Below are 14,002 nucleotides of genomic sequence, written 5' to 3'. Positions count from 1 at the left end.
ATTATATTATAATCAGAGCAGTATAATCGGTTTTCAAAAGCATAATCCTATTATCTGAACTTCAAATGAGACAATCTTTACATGTTTTTGATCGTCTTAACGAGAAAAAAAAACTTCACCAATTCTTTAATTTTGAAAATTTTACAAACAATATTAATAAAAAAGGAAATATAATATATAATATAAAAGAAACTAGTACAGTGATACAGATACCCTCGGATCTCTGCCAGGGGCGGAGCTACAAAAATTTTATAAAACAGGACTAAAAATTTTATTCTATCTCCACCACTGTTCTCTGCCGAATTCCAGAACACAACATCCGGACCTTCCTTCTTCTCCGTCGCGTCGCTTATAAATATCCTCGTCCCATTCCCATTTCCTCCCCCATTTATTTCCTCCGCTTCAGCTCCCTTTCTCCGCCAAATAAACCCCCCCGAAAAGCAGGAGAGGCGAGACCCGGAGGTGGGAAGCCTAGGGTTAGGGTCCCAGCTCCGCCGTCGCCTGGGCGAGTCGAGAGATGGCCTCCCCTGGCCCCGCCGGCGCAGCGAGTGCCGCGGCCTCGCCGTCGCCGCCGATGCAGCTTCCGTCGCCGTTCGCGGAGCTCGTCAAGGCCCCCTCCGGCCTCGAGAAGATCGTGCTTCGCGGCGCTCGCAACTGCTGTGCCGAGGTACACGATTTCGGCCTCGCCCACCCACCTCCTCCGATGCCTCTCGTCGTTTGTCCGGTTGTGCATACGACACGACTGCAGTGTGCTGGGGCGCGTGTGCGCGGGGCCGCGATTCGTTTCTATTTCGGTGCAGTTGGCGCAGATCCGGTGGGAATTCTGCTGATCCGCGGGGGGTTTGGGCGGAATTCATGAGGTTTTTGGTGTTCCGGTGTGCGATTTCGCCTGTCCGTGTCCTGTCCTGGTTGGATCGTTATTAGCGCATTGCATGATCCGCGTGTTGCGGACTTGGAATCGAGGGATTTAAGTTTTCACGCAGGTTTTAACCTTCCGAATTTGCTTTAGGAAGCAGTATAGCGCTGGGAGGATGGGTGGTTAGTGTTTGACAGCAACCACTTGGATTATTTGTCCAACGTTTGGGTGCTGCAATATAGTATTAAGTGTTAGGAAGGTAGAACTGAGGGACGTGTTTGAGTGGCAACACCGGATTTTATAGGCCTGTAGGGGCAATTAGAATTTGTTCTTCCATGTTGTACTTAAATTATGGGCGAAAGTATCCATATATGTTAATTGTTATTTATATCAATAAAATGATCTATCTGAATAATATATGCCACCTAATTTCTCCTTGGTTGGTTTTATCTTTTTTATATATATGAGGTGTGCATAGTCAAATCTTTTTGACCCTGTAAAATCTGCATTACAGATCATTTGAATGACAGTTCTGTGAATTGTTGATAGTGTAAACATTCTTTTGTTTCAATTTTGGAAAGGCGAACATTGAGTAACTATAGCTATTGGGTACAACATGCAACTAGTGTTAGACTACCATGTCCTATGTTTTTATTCTTGTTATGCTTTGTTTTCAATTTGATTGTAGTATTACTAGATAATAAATTCTGTACTGTTTTCAGATCTATCTTTATGGAGGTCAAGTAACATCATGGAAGAATGACAATGGGGAAGAGCTGCTTTTTCTCAGCAGCAAGGTACTTGCTCCCTTTTATGGTTGCAAGTGACATTATCAGTTTACATGGATAAAAAGTTGTGTTGGTGCATATCTGGCATACAGATATTTAGGGTGTGTTTGGTTTCGTGGCCAAATTCTAGCCTGGCTAGAATCCTAGCCAGGGCAGGCTTAGCCTGCTCCCATCAAGCCAACCTTTGATTGTTTGGTTGTCTATACTATGTTAGCCTGGCTAGCCCCAGTGTGTGTTTGGTTGCCTGATTTGTTTTGATACAGTCACCTCTTCTTTGAATTGGTAAGGTTACCTCTTTGATACAATGAGCATGAGCACATATGACACAAGGGTCATGCAAGCTGGACACAGCAACTGAAACTGAAAGTAAGAACTACAGCCTGCAAAATTCTCTGAATGTTCACAATATTAGAATAAAGAACCTTACTGCAGAAAAATCTATACGAGATTTGGTCTTTGATCACAACAGATAGTATGAAATTGAAAGAAGCAGCACGTCACCAAGCAGGCAAGGTAAACTCTAAAAATGATAGTAGATTCAGACCGACTGAACATTTAGGTCTGTTATTCTTCTCAATATAGTTCATGAGCATTGAGCACACAGATTTGGGGATAAGAGGTATTGAATGAAATAGAAGAATTTTATACTGCAGTAATCACAACCAAGAAACAAGAAACAGGGCCACAACAACCGACCACTGCTTACTAGAACTGACAAAACTGAATCAGCTAATCTAGACTAATGATACTGAATCAAACAAACAGACCCTGCAGTAGTAGAACGTTGAGCAGCTGGACTACATCAGCAAGAAGCAGGGTGAGCACAGAAGCACCACGGTGAAATCTGCAGACGGACACCGCTGCTCCTTCCCATGTCCAGGAGCTGCCTAGGAGAAATCTGCAGATTGAGCTGCAGAGGGGCACTGGAGCAGCCCAGGAGCTGCATGAGCAAGGAGACTTGAGGATTCGAGGACAAGGCTGAGCAATGAGACGAACGGATCTGGATCTGAGTGAGGAAGGGAGGCTGGCAGCGGTCGGACGGACGGCACGGCCCGTGAGAAGGAAGGAGAGAGGGGCGGTGACGCGGTGTGTGAAGTCCGGCGGAGAGGTGCAACAGAGCAGGCGAAGGTGATGGAGTGAAAACGGGCGGTGACGAGAAGGGAGCATCGGGGTTGGCTCTGGCCTGGCTCTAGAAGAAACACCAACCCCGTGTTTCTTTCTGGGCCTGGCTCCGGGCGTATGGATGGCCAGTTGGAGCCTGGCTCCAGGGGCTGGCCTAGGAACCAAACAGCACAAATCTGGTGAAACCAAGCCAAAAGCTAGCCTAGGAGCCCAACCAAACACACCCTTATCTGTTTTGGAAGTTAACCTTTACCTAACACATGTCATCTGGTTGTCTCCTTGATTTTTTGTATTGCTGTCCTTGTTACATTGTGTTACTTCCACTTAAATCCTGGAATAGTCGAGTTATACCTCAAGTTTTTATCTGCTTAGCTTATTTGTCCTCAAAGTTGAGGCCATTTGATTATTCTTTAGCTTTAGTGTTAGTTTTGCTGTGTTACTGCAGTGTTCAACATATATTGATGCCTACATATCATCCTTGATTCCCTATGAATTTTGAAAGAATTCTTTTGCAGGCTATTTTCAAACCTCCAAAAGCTATTCGTGGTGGTATACCAGTCTGCTTTCCCCAAGTATGGTAACTGTTATCTGTAATGCTTCATCCATGTCCATCTGTCTTCTGGTCCTCACTGAAATGCACAATGCAGTTTGGAACACATGGAAATCTTGAACAACATGGATTCGCTAGGAACCGTTTCTGGACTATTGACAACAATCCACCTCCTTTACCAGTAAACCCTGCTATTAAAGCTTTTGTTGATCTGATTCTGAAGCCTTCTGAGGAAGATTTAAAGATCTGGCCTCACAGGTTTGCTTACATCACAGGGTGATCACTTGTCTCCATCTGATATAGCACACATCTGATTGTGATCAAAGCTTGTTGTCTTGTTAACAGTTTTGAATTTCGCTTGAGAGTTGCTCTTGGACCTTCTGGAGATTTGAGTCTAACATCACGAATCAGGAATACAAACACAGATGGAAGACCTTTCTCTTATACATTTGCATACCACACATACTTCTCTGTCTCTGACATAAGGTCTGCTTGATGTTTCTCCTTAATTTTTTTTGAATAGTTGGTTTCCTTATTAGCTGTTTCATTCAGTATGCTTTGGAATTCTCTTTGGAAGTGGAAGTTAAAAAAGGTGTTATTTTCGGTTTGATTTATGGTTATTATTATTATTGCTTGATGTTATTATTTTATATATCAGTGAGGTTCGTGTTGAAGGACTGGAAACAATGGACTACCTTGATAACTTGAAGGCAAAGGAGCGTTTCACAGAGCAAGGCGATGCTATTGTTTTTGAATCAGAAGTAATTAATTAGCTCATGTTAAACATTAATATTTCAAATTAACATCTAACTGTTTTGATCTTCCAATGTCAAGGTTGATAAAGTTTATCTTGCTGCACCCTCCAAAATTGCTATCATTGATCATGAGAAGAAAAGAACATTTGTTGTGACAAAAGAAGGGCTTCCTGATGCTGGTAAGCAGGATTTGTTGGCAAACCTTCTATTTTTGGTGATTTAATTGAACATGGTTGCTGCAAACATCATTCTCTTAAATATTGTGCTGGCTTCTATAGTTGTTTGGAACCCTTGGGATAAGAAGGCAAAAGCAATGCAAGATTTTGGGGATGCAGAATACAAGAGCATGCTGTGTGTGGAGCCTGCAGCTGTAGAGAGGCCTATTACTCTGAAACCTGGCGAAGAGTGGAAAGGAAGGCTTGTGCTCTCAGCGGTTCCTTCAAGTTACTGTAGTGGACAGTTAGATCCATTGAAGGTCCTTCAGGGTTGAAAATCCTCACTTTCTGCATCTTGTACAGGTGATACTATACTCTGCTTGTAATAATTTGGATGCATTGCATATGCTTGAAGCCCTGTCCTTAAGGATGCCATTCATAATCTTCCATGAGGGATTTTAATTACGGTCATTCAGTTTTTTGGTTAACAAAAATCTGGTTTTCTGGTTTTGTTTGAATTTATCTGAATTGCTTTAGGGTTATTTAGGCTTATAAAGCCGCATGGATACAAATAAAAGTTGCTTCCATGGTGGGAAGCTAATCCAAGCCCTGGGCACATGCTCGAAGTCCTTACCGAAAGCAGCAACATTAACTACACCATTCAGTAGGCGCCTAGGACTAGGATCATATCTTCGTGTCAAAGAAGTTTGTTTGTTATTTGTCCTTCAAATATGTTTTTACATTTCAAATTTGATTAAGTCATTTGACCAGACATTTTGAACAAAATTTCTTGAATTTGTGAAATTTGGTAATTGCAGATGAGCAGCTAAAGTGAAATTCGAGGCAAATAGGGTATGGCTGGAGTTGCAGTCAACTTATGGTGTTACACAAAAAACTGAGTTGCAGCATGTGCTTGAAAAGTCAATTATAGGCCAAGTCCAGACAACATAGGGTTTTGTTTGGTTTGGGTCTTTGGGGACAATAAGCTTAATTATGCTTTAGTCTTATTTGCTTATTATGTTGGTCATACCTATTTTTGTGATGGTGCTACCTTCTCAGACAACAAGGGGCTGTTTGGTTTGATACTTCAAAATTTTGCCTAGCCCCCCAGATTTTGGACGCTTAGCGGCAGGATTGCTTGCCTGGTGCCTGGCTAGGCTTCAGTCCGAACAGGCCCCTATGCATAGCCTGGAATCATCAGAAACTAAATTCACTATGACCAAGTTTATAGAAAAATGCACCAGTATCTGGAATATCAAATTAGTTTCGTCAAGTTTTTCATGAAATCTGTTTTGATAGTGCATTTTAGTTTTTGCTTGTAGATGCTAATAGAAGTTATAGAAGTCTAACTCGAGATTAAAGCTAGAAGTGTTAAAGTATTGCCAACAAGTATTTGTTTGAAAAGTCGTCCTGTATTTATGGAAGCCATAACTTGTTACTGCTAGATAGTGCTTATGTTTGTGTTCCTCACTAATGGTGTGGTATGTTTGCTTTCTGCAGAAGTTCATTGCCCTTACTATTTGATGCTGGGCTGGCGTCAACGCCGCACCGTCCTTTTGCCATTACCACCCCCCTATATTTCTGGTCCTTTTTGTATCTAGAATTTGAGTGATAGGTTGATTCCGAATAACAGTCTGTGCTTTGAGCTTAGGATTGGGTCATCTCATCGGTGAATGATACCGCTGGACAAAATACTGGCATACGTGTCAGTTTTATAAATCATTTCTGGGCAGCATAAATTCTTTAGCATTATGTTTTGGTGCTTTCTTCACAGTTGATCATGTTTGGGATTTGGTATCCTCAACCTTCTTCTAGTGTAGGACACCGCCAAGTTTAAGTTGGATTCCCTTTTTTATTGTCTTGTTGTCTGATGAGGTTTATCTGATGCGGTTAGCCGTTAGCACAGCAGTATGCGTGTTCCGGAAGGCGAAACTTATGTGGTTGATCTTGCTGCAAAATCAGTGTCTTTTTGGATTTGAAAGAACAAAAGAGTATTAGACATACTTTACGTCACGGACACGAATATACAATTTTTTAGATATATAGTTAAAGATTATATATTTAGAAAAAAATTAGAATGACTTGTAATTTGAAATCAAATTAGTGGCCTAACAATGAACAACAAACATACGAATCAGATTAGGCAGTGTCTGAAACTGGATGTCTGAATGCCCGCAGCAGTAGTGTGGTGTTTTTGCTTCTGGGATTAGTTCATAGTTGATGGAGAGTTGGATTAGGGTTGTTGCGGGGTGTGGGGATAGTTTTCCTTTTATTTTCTTACACAAAAAACTATGGTCTGATGGTAGGATAGTCTAGGTACAGCATTCTTTTTACACATGTGGAGTGTGCGTCCTATTGTACTCCAACCTCAGTGGGGTTTTATAACTCAGTTTTTAACACATCTATATTTTAAAAACCTCCATGAAACTCTTATCATATATCTTTTTATTAATATAGTGCCACATCAATATATTTAATGTGCATAAAATTCTAATGAAACTTCATTGAGACTGATCTTAAAAAAAACTACCCTAATGATTCTGAACAATTAATTACAAAGATAGTCAAAATTTATAAACTTTAGTAGAAATTACTAAATTTGTATACAAATTTACGGTAAATTTGCACCAATAGTTTCATATTTAAAATGCCTATGAGATGATATTAATATTTTAATATATGACAATATATTGTAAGGAGAGATTTTCACATTTGTTGTTGACATGGTAATCCGACGATTTCATTTGCTTTGCATGCACACGGTGCTGCTGGTCTTCCCACGCATTGGAAGTGATTTTGAGATGATCATGCATCCAAACTTTTTTCATTGAGACCTAAAAAGAGATTAAAGGCTGAAATGGTGCAATTTAAAAGTATGAGGACCGATGTAGCACACTTTGGTAAGTTTGAGAACCAAAATGGTACAATTTGTAAGACTATCATGATACACCCAAACAAGTTAATGAACCATGCACTTTATTCTTGATATTTATCCATGTCACAAGTATTCGGATACTAAAAGTATATACAGGTCTACACTACTCTCAATAGCTGCAGCTGCACTCCCCACAAAGATGCATGTTACTTTCTACACAATAGCAGTGAGTACGACTGCAGTTGCAGCTGAAGTAGTGCATAGTGCTGCTGATCTGAGCTAATAATTCATAAATGTATCTATACATTTAGAGCAACCACAATGTAGTAAAAAAGTAGTCCATAGTGAATTAAATATTTTGTACCAGGTGACTGAAACATTGTGAGAGTAGTCAATAGGAAAGAAATAACAAAAGCTACCCATAGCACTATGGCCTGCCCATAAGACAATAAAAAATACTATTTTCATTGTACATCTCACACAAGCAGCTTCATCCACTTGAGCGAACCACAGGAAAGTTGTGGCCGAGATTTTTTATTTTACTGTGGGACCCACTCGTACTAGCTAGTTCGGCTACATACATTGTGGCCTTTAACTTTAGTTTCTGCCACCTGCGCCGTGGGCCCCATCTTTATAGACCGGTTCGGCGGAACACATTGCGCTTGCTCTTAGGGCATGTTTGATTTTCAAAGCAAGGTTGTCTGGCGCATGCAGCTCTTCCAGGGTCCGACTTTGGACGCCTGGGGTGGAGATCAATGCTTGGTAGATAGTGATCCAAACAACCCTTCAATATATGTATCCTATCCAAATCTAAATATTTTAAGTTACATTTTTTATGCGCGGAGCGGAGGAGCAAGTAGTCTCAAGTACTCCCTTTGTTTCATAAACATACATTTTTAATTCTAACCAATTATACAAAAAATATTTATATTTATATTCATAATGCATAATGCATAATTAGTATCATTAGATAAATCATGAAATATATTTTCATAATAAATTTATTTAGTGATACAAATATTGATAATACTTTCTATAAATTTAATCAAACTTAGAAAAGTTTGAGCTGTATGCATGTCATGTCGTCCATGATGCGCAAGAGGAGTTTCTTGTTTTCTTTTAAAAAATAACAAATCTGTACACCACATCCACAAATGAACAAATCAAGCTAACCAGTGCAGAAAGCTAGAAAAAATAGTGAAAAAATGGCAACAAAAAACTGCACTATTATTGCTGAACTTTTTTTTTTCACGTTTATACATATATAAAGATAAAGAAAAGCAGAATTCAACACTGACTTCAAGTCTTCAACTTCAACATCAAAACTGCGAAAATCCTTTCTTCTAGGACTTATTATCCTGCTTCCTAAAGCTTTGCTCTGGCAAGTGTAGTGTGAATTGAAGAGCAGTTGAGGATTGAAGAGAATAATTTGTTCTAGAACAAAAAAAAATTGTATTCCTATTTGATTACAATGAACTGAGACTTTTGTTTCTGTCAAGAACACTATGAGCTGATGACAGAAGCGACACATTTACAAATCGGGCACCAATTCTTTTGCTGAAGCCACTGTTGGATGCAAGTGGTATGGTAGTAATGCTTGCATGCCATCTTGGCCACCTCCACATCAGAGGAGTACTCCTCCTAGAAAAAACATCACAAGGAAATACAATAAGATACCACTTGGTGCAGAATATGTACATCTCTTGTTGAACAAACTTTGTTCAACAAAGTATGCTATGACCTTTTTTTTTTTTGGTCTCAGCAGGTCATAGAAGGCTCACCACTTTCTATGATTTTCAGCCTGATTTGACCCCTAATTTTGGTGATGTGCTCGTTATTACTTTCTTGATATCATGCATTTTTTAAAAAAATATTATATACTTTTGTTTCTATAGCTGCTGTGGTAAAACCAGTAGTCTTACTGAACGGAAATTCTAACTGAAAACTATCCTGCAGTTGGGTGTATTTCACCTAAATATATTATTATGAACAGAGAATTATTTCCTTGGCCGTAAAAAAAGTTCCATTCCCTTTGTTGCCTTTTTTTAAGTTACTCCCTCCGTCCTAATACTACTAATACAAGGCTTGCTCTCTCTAAACACACGTATATTGATGTAGTAATACTAGTGTTGAGAGAGAGAATTAAATATGTTTTTTGGTCTTTGAACCAGATGTTGTTACTCTTTATATACTGAGACAGAGTTGGTCTGAAAATTATCTTTAGTTTCTTATATGACCCTTCCGTTAGTTTTGAGATTTAATGGTGTTAAATTAGGGGCAAAATGATGATTTTTCCCTTAGGCAAAAAATGAATCAGTGTGAGTTCAGTTTATCTGTGTTTAATTTTAAGCAATATTTAGTCAGGGGCAAAATACTTCCATATTCAAAAATAATATATTCCTTATTTTTACAATTATGGCAAGTTTAAAACTTTGCAAAATATTGCTGATTGCTCAAAATTAAACGTAGACAAACTTAACTTTGCATTGATTGATTTTTTTTTGCCTAGGAGTAAATCGTCATTTCATCTCTGACTTAACACCATTAAGTCCCAAAACTAGTAGAAAAGCCATATAAGGAACTAAAGATAGCTTTCGGGTCAAATTGGTAACTTAAAAAAAAAGGACCAAGAAAGGAAGTGGAACTTTTTTCTAGAGGCAAGTAAATAATTCTCTGTATTATGACTGCCCAGACTAGAGTGATTCCTTCAGAAATCCAAATACTCAATACATTAATAGGTTCTGAGGCAGCTAATGTTACTTCGATAGGGCAAGTGATAGGATTGTACTTTTATAATTTACATCTCTAATAACATTGTTAGGAGTATAGAACTTAGTAAAACAGTTGTATAGATGAACTAATGGAACATTGTTAGGAGTATAGAACTCTAGTATAAAAACAGTTGTATAGATGAACTAATGGTAACAGTAAGCAATGTACTGTTACAATATACGAAAGTACCTGACATATGATGCATTTGATGTCACCATCTTCATGGCTGCTTGAAGTTGTGGGCACATAGAGGCTTCTCTTCAGACACTTGGAAAGTGCATCATCTGAAAGGCCAGTGCTTACAGTACCTATTCTCTCCCCAAGCGCAAGCAAGTCCTGTAGCATGATGTATCCATGTCGATCAGCAGACAAAAGGAAAAGTCAGAATTCCAAACAAAGTATATATGAGATATTTTTACATAAATATGATGGAGGGATGTCAGTAACACATTGACAAACCAAAGAATAGATGTACCTCATAAGACATGTCATCAATGTCCATTCTCATTCCTCTATGCTGATCATTAAAGACATAGTAATCCTCAACCTGCAAGGCATAATGTCATTATCAAGAACATACAGATCAGCATTACTAGCAACATGAATTGCTTATGTCATCACATTCGCATTATTAATAAATGTTAGATTATAAAACATTTGAGATACTAACTCAATGAATCATTTCAATCAGAATTGTCAGAACACTAGTTCTTACAGACAGGTTGATTGTAGAAAAAATGGAAGAAGGGATCATTGAAACAGTGATGAAGAAGTTTACTGATGAACAAAGTAAAACTTTAAAACAAGGGAGACACTGGACTAGACAACATACCACCACTTATCAAATACAAACATAATTCAAATGGTTGGATTATGAACACTGTTTATGGTGATATCTATATCTATGAAAAGACATACCTCTTCACTGTCATCCATATCAAAGTGCCAGTATTCACTGGAATAATCTAAAGTATCCTCGAATGATGATACTGGCCCTTGCTGAAGTCTACTCCTGCGCCTCAACAAGCTTTGAGATAGAAACCTGTCTGAAGGATCTTGGATAGAATTTCTTGTCAACACATCTTCCCTAGAGCTACCACTATTCTCTCTGGCTTTATGCATCCTCATAGCTTCTGCAACCCTTCCTCCATCCTTTCTCATTCTCGAAGCTGGCTGACATATTGATCTTGAAAACGACCGGCTACTGCTTGATGTGTTTGTTGATGATATGTTAGGACTACCCAGTCCACCCAATGAGCGTTTCCTGGATGCATTGACCCTTTCTTTCAACCGAGCTAGTAGATCACACCCGGGATTTTCTTTTCGTCTTGGTATATTGTCAGTCTCACCAAAAGTACTTGCTGTATTCCTACTGGTGCTTCGATCATAAGAAATACTTCCTTGAGGGGACATCCTGTTGGATTTCCTCAACACTTGTGATCTCTGATGAGCCGATGTTTCCATGGATGCCCTGCGTGTCTTCCTGTCTTTGTTTGGGAAAAGCTTACTGCTGCACCCGAGGCGGGTACAACATGTGGTGGCCTTGTGGCGTGGGCTTTCTTCCCTGAAGACAAGAATTGAGCCTCCTTTGGTGACAAGAAGGCCACTGACTGTTCTCCTTCCCATGGTTTCATCCATATCAGATATTCAACTGAAATAAGAAGCAGATTTAGTTAGTGAAAGTTGAACATTTGTAGTCAGGCAGGTCATACTTCAATTGAACTGACAACACAAAAACTTTTCTGAACAGATTGACTACAGTGGACAAGATTATGGCACATGGAGACAACTGCACACACAATCAGCATAAGAAAAACAAGCATCTTCCCTGCGCATATTAGAGAAGATATTGAACTACAGTTTGAGCCTGAAACAATAGGCACACATCAAAAGGTGCAAAACTGCAAATGATGCATAACCAATAATGATGGAGAAGAGATATTCCTAAACCTACATTACTCAGAAGTATCTGATCAATGCTACTTTTGTTTGCAAAACATGGCAGCCTTACAAGGAAGAATAAACGACTAGATGAAACAAGGTATTTCCCACATCGAGACCAAGGCATCAAAGAGTGCAGGCCAGAGGTCAAATATATAGGAAACAAAAAAATACAAGCTAGCAACCATCGAGCATAGTAGTTGCTGAAATTTGCTTGGAAGAATGAAATAGAGCTCTGAGCCTCTGACAAAACTGAACCAGCACAACCAAATTGACATTGACGTCTGCGCGTGTACAAATGGGCAATCTAGCCTAATCAATCAGTGACATATTCAAAAGTATACTATCCCCAGTTAGGTAAATCCTATGAATATGGACTCTACACATGGATTAGGTATTGAGGTGCTTCCCACAACCGTAAAGCTTATGGGAGGATGAAAAACCACCAGAAATAAAGTTACTGGTAGCCTGGTGCCCCCTCCCTCCCTCCCTTTCTAGCTGACATTATTGCCTTTTGCTGAAAGGTGAATCCACTTATACACCCACCAGCACGCCAAGCACTGTAGATGAACAATTGGAACGTGATCCGTAGAGTATGTGATACATCTAAACTACGACGAAGATTCAGAAAAAGCAGAGGAAATCTAAATATTAGTACTCATTCGAGAAGAAGCCTTTTTTTTTTGGTAAAACTATCAACCCTGGCCCGATTCTTGGAATAGTTCTTCATCAGAAAAAAAAAATTTGGGGATAAGAGTCGAAATTAAGCACCTCTTGTTACGGCATCAACGAGAACGCATATGATCGGGCCGATTCTCCTCCGCCGATAGCGAGACCAGAAACAGTTTATGTGGCCAACCAAACCGGCAAAGGGACAAATAAAAGGGGACAGCGAAAAGGATTGATGGATCGAAATGACCGCCGCTGCTTTGGCGTCAACCAAAACTCCAAAAATCGCCCGTTCAACAGTGGTAGATTAATTATACAGAAAATAATATGATCGCACATTACACCGAGACTAGAGAACAATCCTGATACAGGCAGACGGAAGGAACAAGGAGAAAAAGACAAGCAAACAAATTCGACCCAGATATTCGATCGCCTAATGCAAAGGGAATAAACTCCTCGTCGTCTAACTAGTAATCAGAGGAAGACAGAATCAGTTAATTTGTTGGCATCGCCGACCCCAATTTGAGATACGGATCGACCGGCACGACAGAGAAGAGGCATGGCATCTCAGACAGGCCACTGATCTCAGATCAATCAATCGGCCGGCTCGCAATGCAATTACGCAAACCCCACCAACAACGACACCGAGGACAGACGGATGAACGGACGGCCTGACGGGTGCCACGAGGAAGATTCAATCAATGTCGGAAGAGAAGAGAACGATCGGCCCGGCCGGCGGCTAAATAAAGCAGCTAGCGCCCGTCCGTCCGTCCCTCGTCGATCGATCTCCAGCTGCAGTCATTTCTAATCTAATCTAAGAACTCGGGACGACGAGTGAGAGCGCGCGGGGGAGGAGGAGGAGGAGGAGGAGGAGGAGGAGGAGGGAGAGAATGAAATATCCGAACCTTCTCCGTCGCGCCGGCCGGACCTTTCCTCCGCCTCTCTCTCCGCCGTCCTCGGTGAGGAGAGGAACGAAGCAATTGTACCCGATTTAGAGAGAGAGAGAGAGGAGAGAGAGAGAGAGGCGTCTGCGTGTTCCTTCCTTCCCGCCATTACAGGGAAGGGACGAAGCCAAATAAGCCTTTGGGTCGCGGCGGCGGCGGCGGTACGGATCGCTGACGGAGAACCGGGGGACGCACACTGACAGGTGGGACCTACGGGCCCATCGCGGATTAGTGGTTTGAGCGCACGGCGGCGTGCCGGCCACGTCATGTCAAACGGGAATAGTGCTGTGTGAGTCGCACGCATTTTCGTCGTCTAAAAAAAATAGCATGTGTACAAATGCACACAAGACAGTAATAATAATATCATAATAATATATCATTCTGGGAGAAATAAATCCTGCTCAAATAAGCCGAGATGTTGCGGTTTTGCAGTGTTTGGTTCTCGAAATGGTCGCAGAATGCAAATTTGTTTTCTTGTTCCTAGGACGACGTACGGAACAATGCAGGGAACGTTTTGTCTTTTATATAATAGTACACCTGTGATGCATTATATATTTGTATTGGACGAATTACCA

At 40.4% G+C, this 14,002-nt stretch overlaps 2 protein-coding genes across 3 annotated transcripts; one reads left to right on the top strand and one right to left on the bottom strand.

Moving 5' to 3' along the window:
• LOC8073234 (putative glucose-6-phosphate 1-epimerase) lies at positions 286 to 5,999 on the top strand. Its single transcript, XM_002445227.2, has 9 exons — positions 286 to 667; positions 1,579 to 1,653; positions 3,282 to 3,338; positions 3,414 to 3,574; positions 3,662 to 3,802; positions 3,975 to 4,077; positions 4,151 to 4,250; positions 4,350 to 4,589; positions 5,727 to 5,999. The coding sequence occupies exons 1-8, from the start codon at positions 518 to 520 to the stop codon at positions 4,559 to 4,561; spliced, it is 999 nt and encodes a 332-aa protein (XP_002445272.1). The 5' UTR covers positions 286 to 517; the 3' UTR covers positions 4,562 to 4,589; positions 5,727 to 5,999.
• Positions 8,308 to 13,798, bottom strand: LOC8073233 (E3 ubiquitin-protein ligase MBR2). 2 transcript variants are annotated; one of them, XM_002444043.2, is made up of 5 exons: positions 13,389 to 13,798; positions 10,792 to 11,524; positions 10,349 to 10,420; positions 10,063 to 10,209; positions 8,308 to 8,742 (listed from the first exon to the last, which is right to left on the bottom strand). In XM_002444043.2, the coding sequence occupies exons 2-5, from the start codon at positions 11,509 to 11,511 to the stop codon at positions 8,605 to 8,607; spliced, it is 1,077 nt and encodes a 358-aa protein (XP_002444088.1). In that variant the 5' UTR covers positions 11,512 to 11,524; positions 13,389 to 13,798; the 3' UTR covers positions 8,308 to 8,604. The 2 variants fall into 2 exon arrangements, with proteins under 2 accessions (XP_002444088.1, XP_021320006.1); XM_021464331.1 differs by lacking the exon at positions 13,389 to 13,798 and adding an exon at positions 12,586 to 13,280.

This window comes from Sorghum bicolor, chromosome 7, assembly GCF_000003195.3.
Source record: "Sorghum bicolor cultivar BTx623 chromosome 7, Sorghum_bicolor_NCBIv3, whole genome shotgun sequence".
NCBI classification, from domain to species: domain Eukaryota; kingdom Viridiplantae; phylum Streptophyta; class Magnoliopsida; order Poales; family Poaceae; genus Sorghum; species Sorghum bicolor.
Note: the sequence above shows the minus strand (reverse complement) of the source record. Positions and strands in the feature narration are given on the sequence as shown.

Bases quoted from the DNA above. Each gene is read 5' to 3' on its own strand.
- LOC8073234 (XM_002445227.2), top strand. From the start codon at position 518: ATGGCCTCCCCTGGCCCCGCCGGCGCAGCGAGTGCCGCGGCCTCGCCG. The intron at 3,339-3,413 runs GTATGGTAACTG...TGCACAATGCAG, and splicing joins TACCAGTCTGCTTTCCCCAA to TTTGGAACACATGGAAATCT. The intron at 3,575-3,661 runs GTTTGCTTACAT...TCTTGTTAACAG, and splicing joins TTAAAGATCTGGCCTCACAG to TTTTGAATTTCGCTTGAGAG.
- LOC8073233 (XM_002444043.2), bottom strand. From the start codon at position 11,511: ATGGATGAAACCATGGGAAGGAGAACAGTCAGTGGCCTTCTTGTCACC. The intron at 10,210-10,348 runs GTACATCTATTC...ATCATGCTACAG, and splicing joins TTGATGACATGTCTTATGAG to GACTTGCTTGCGCTTGGGGA. The intron at 8,743-10,062 runs GTACTTTCGTAT...TGTTTTTTCTAG, and splicing joins TCAAATGCATCATATGTCAG to GAGGAGTACTCCTCTGATGT.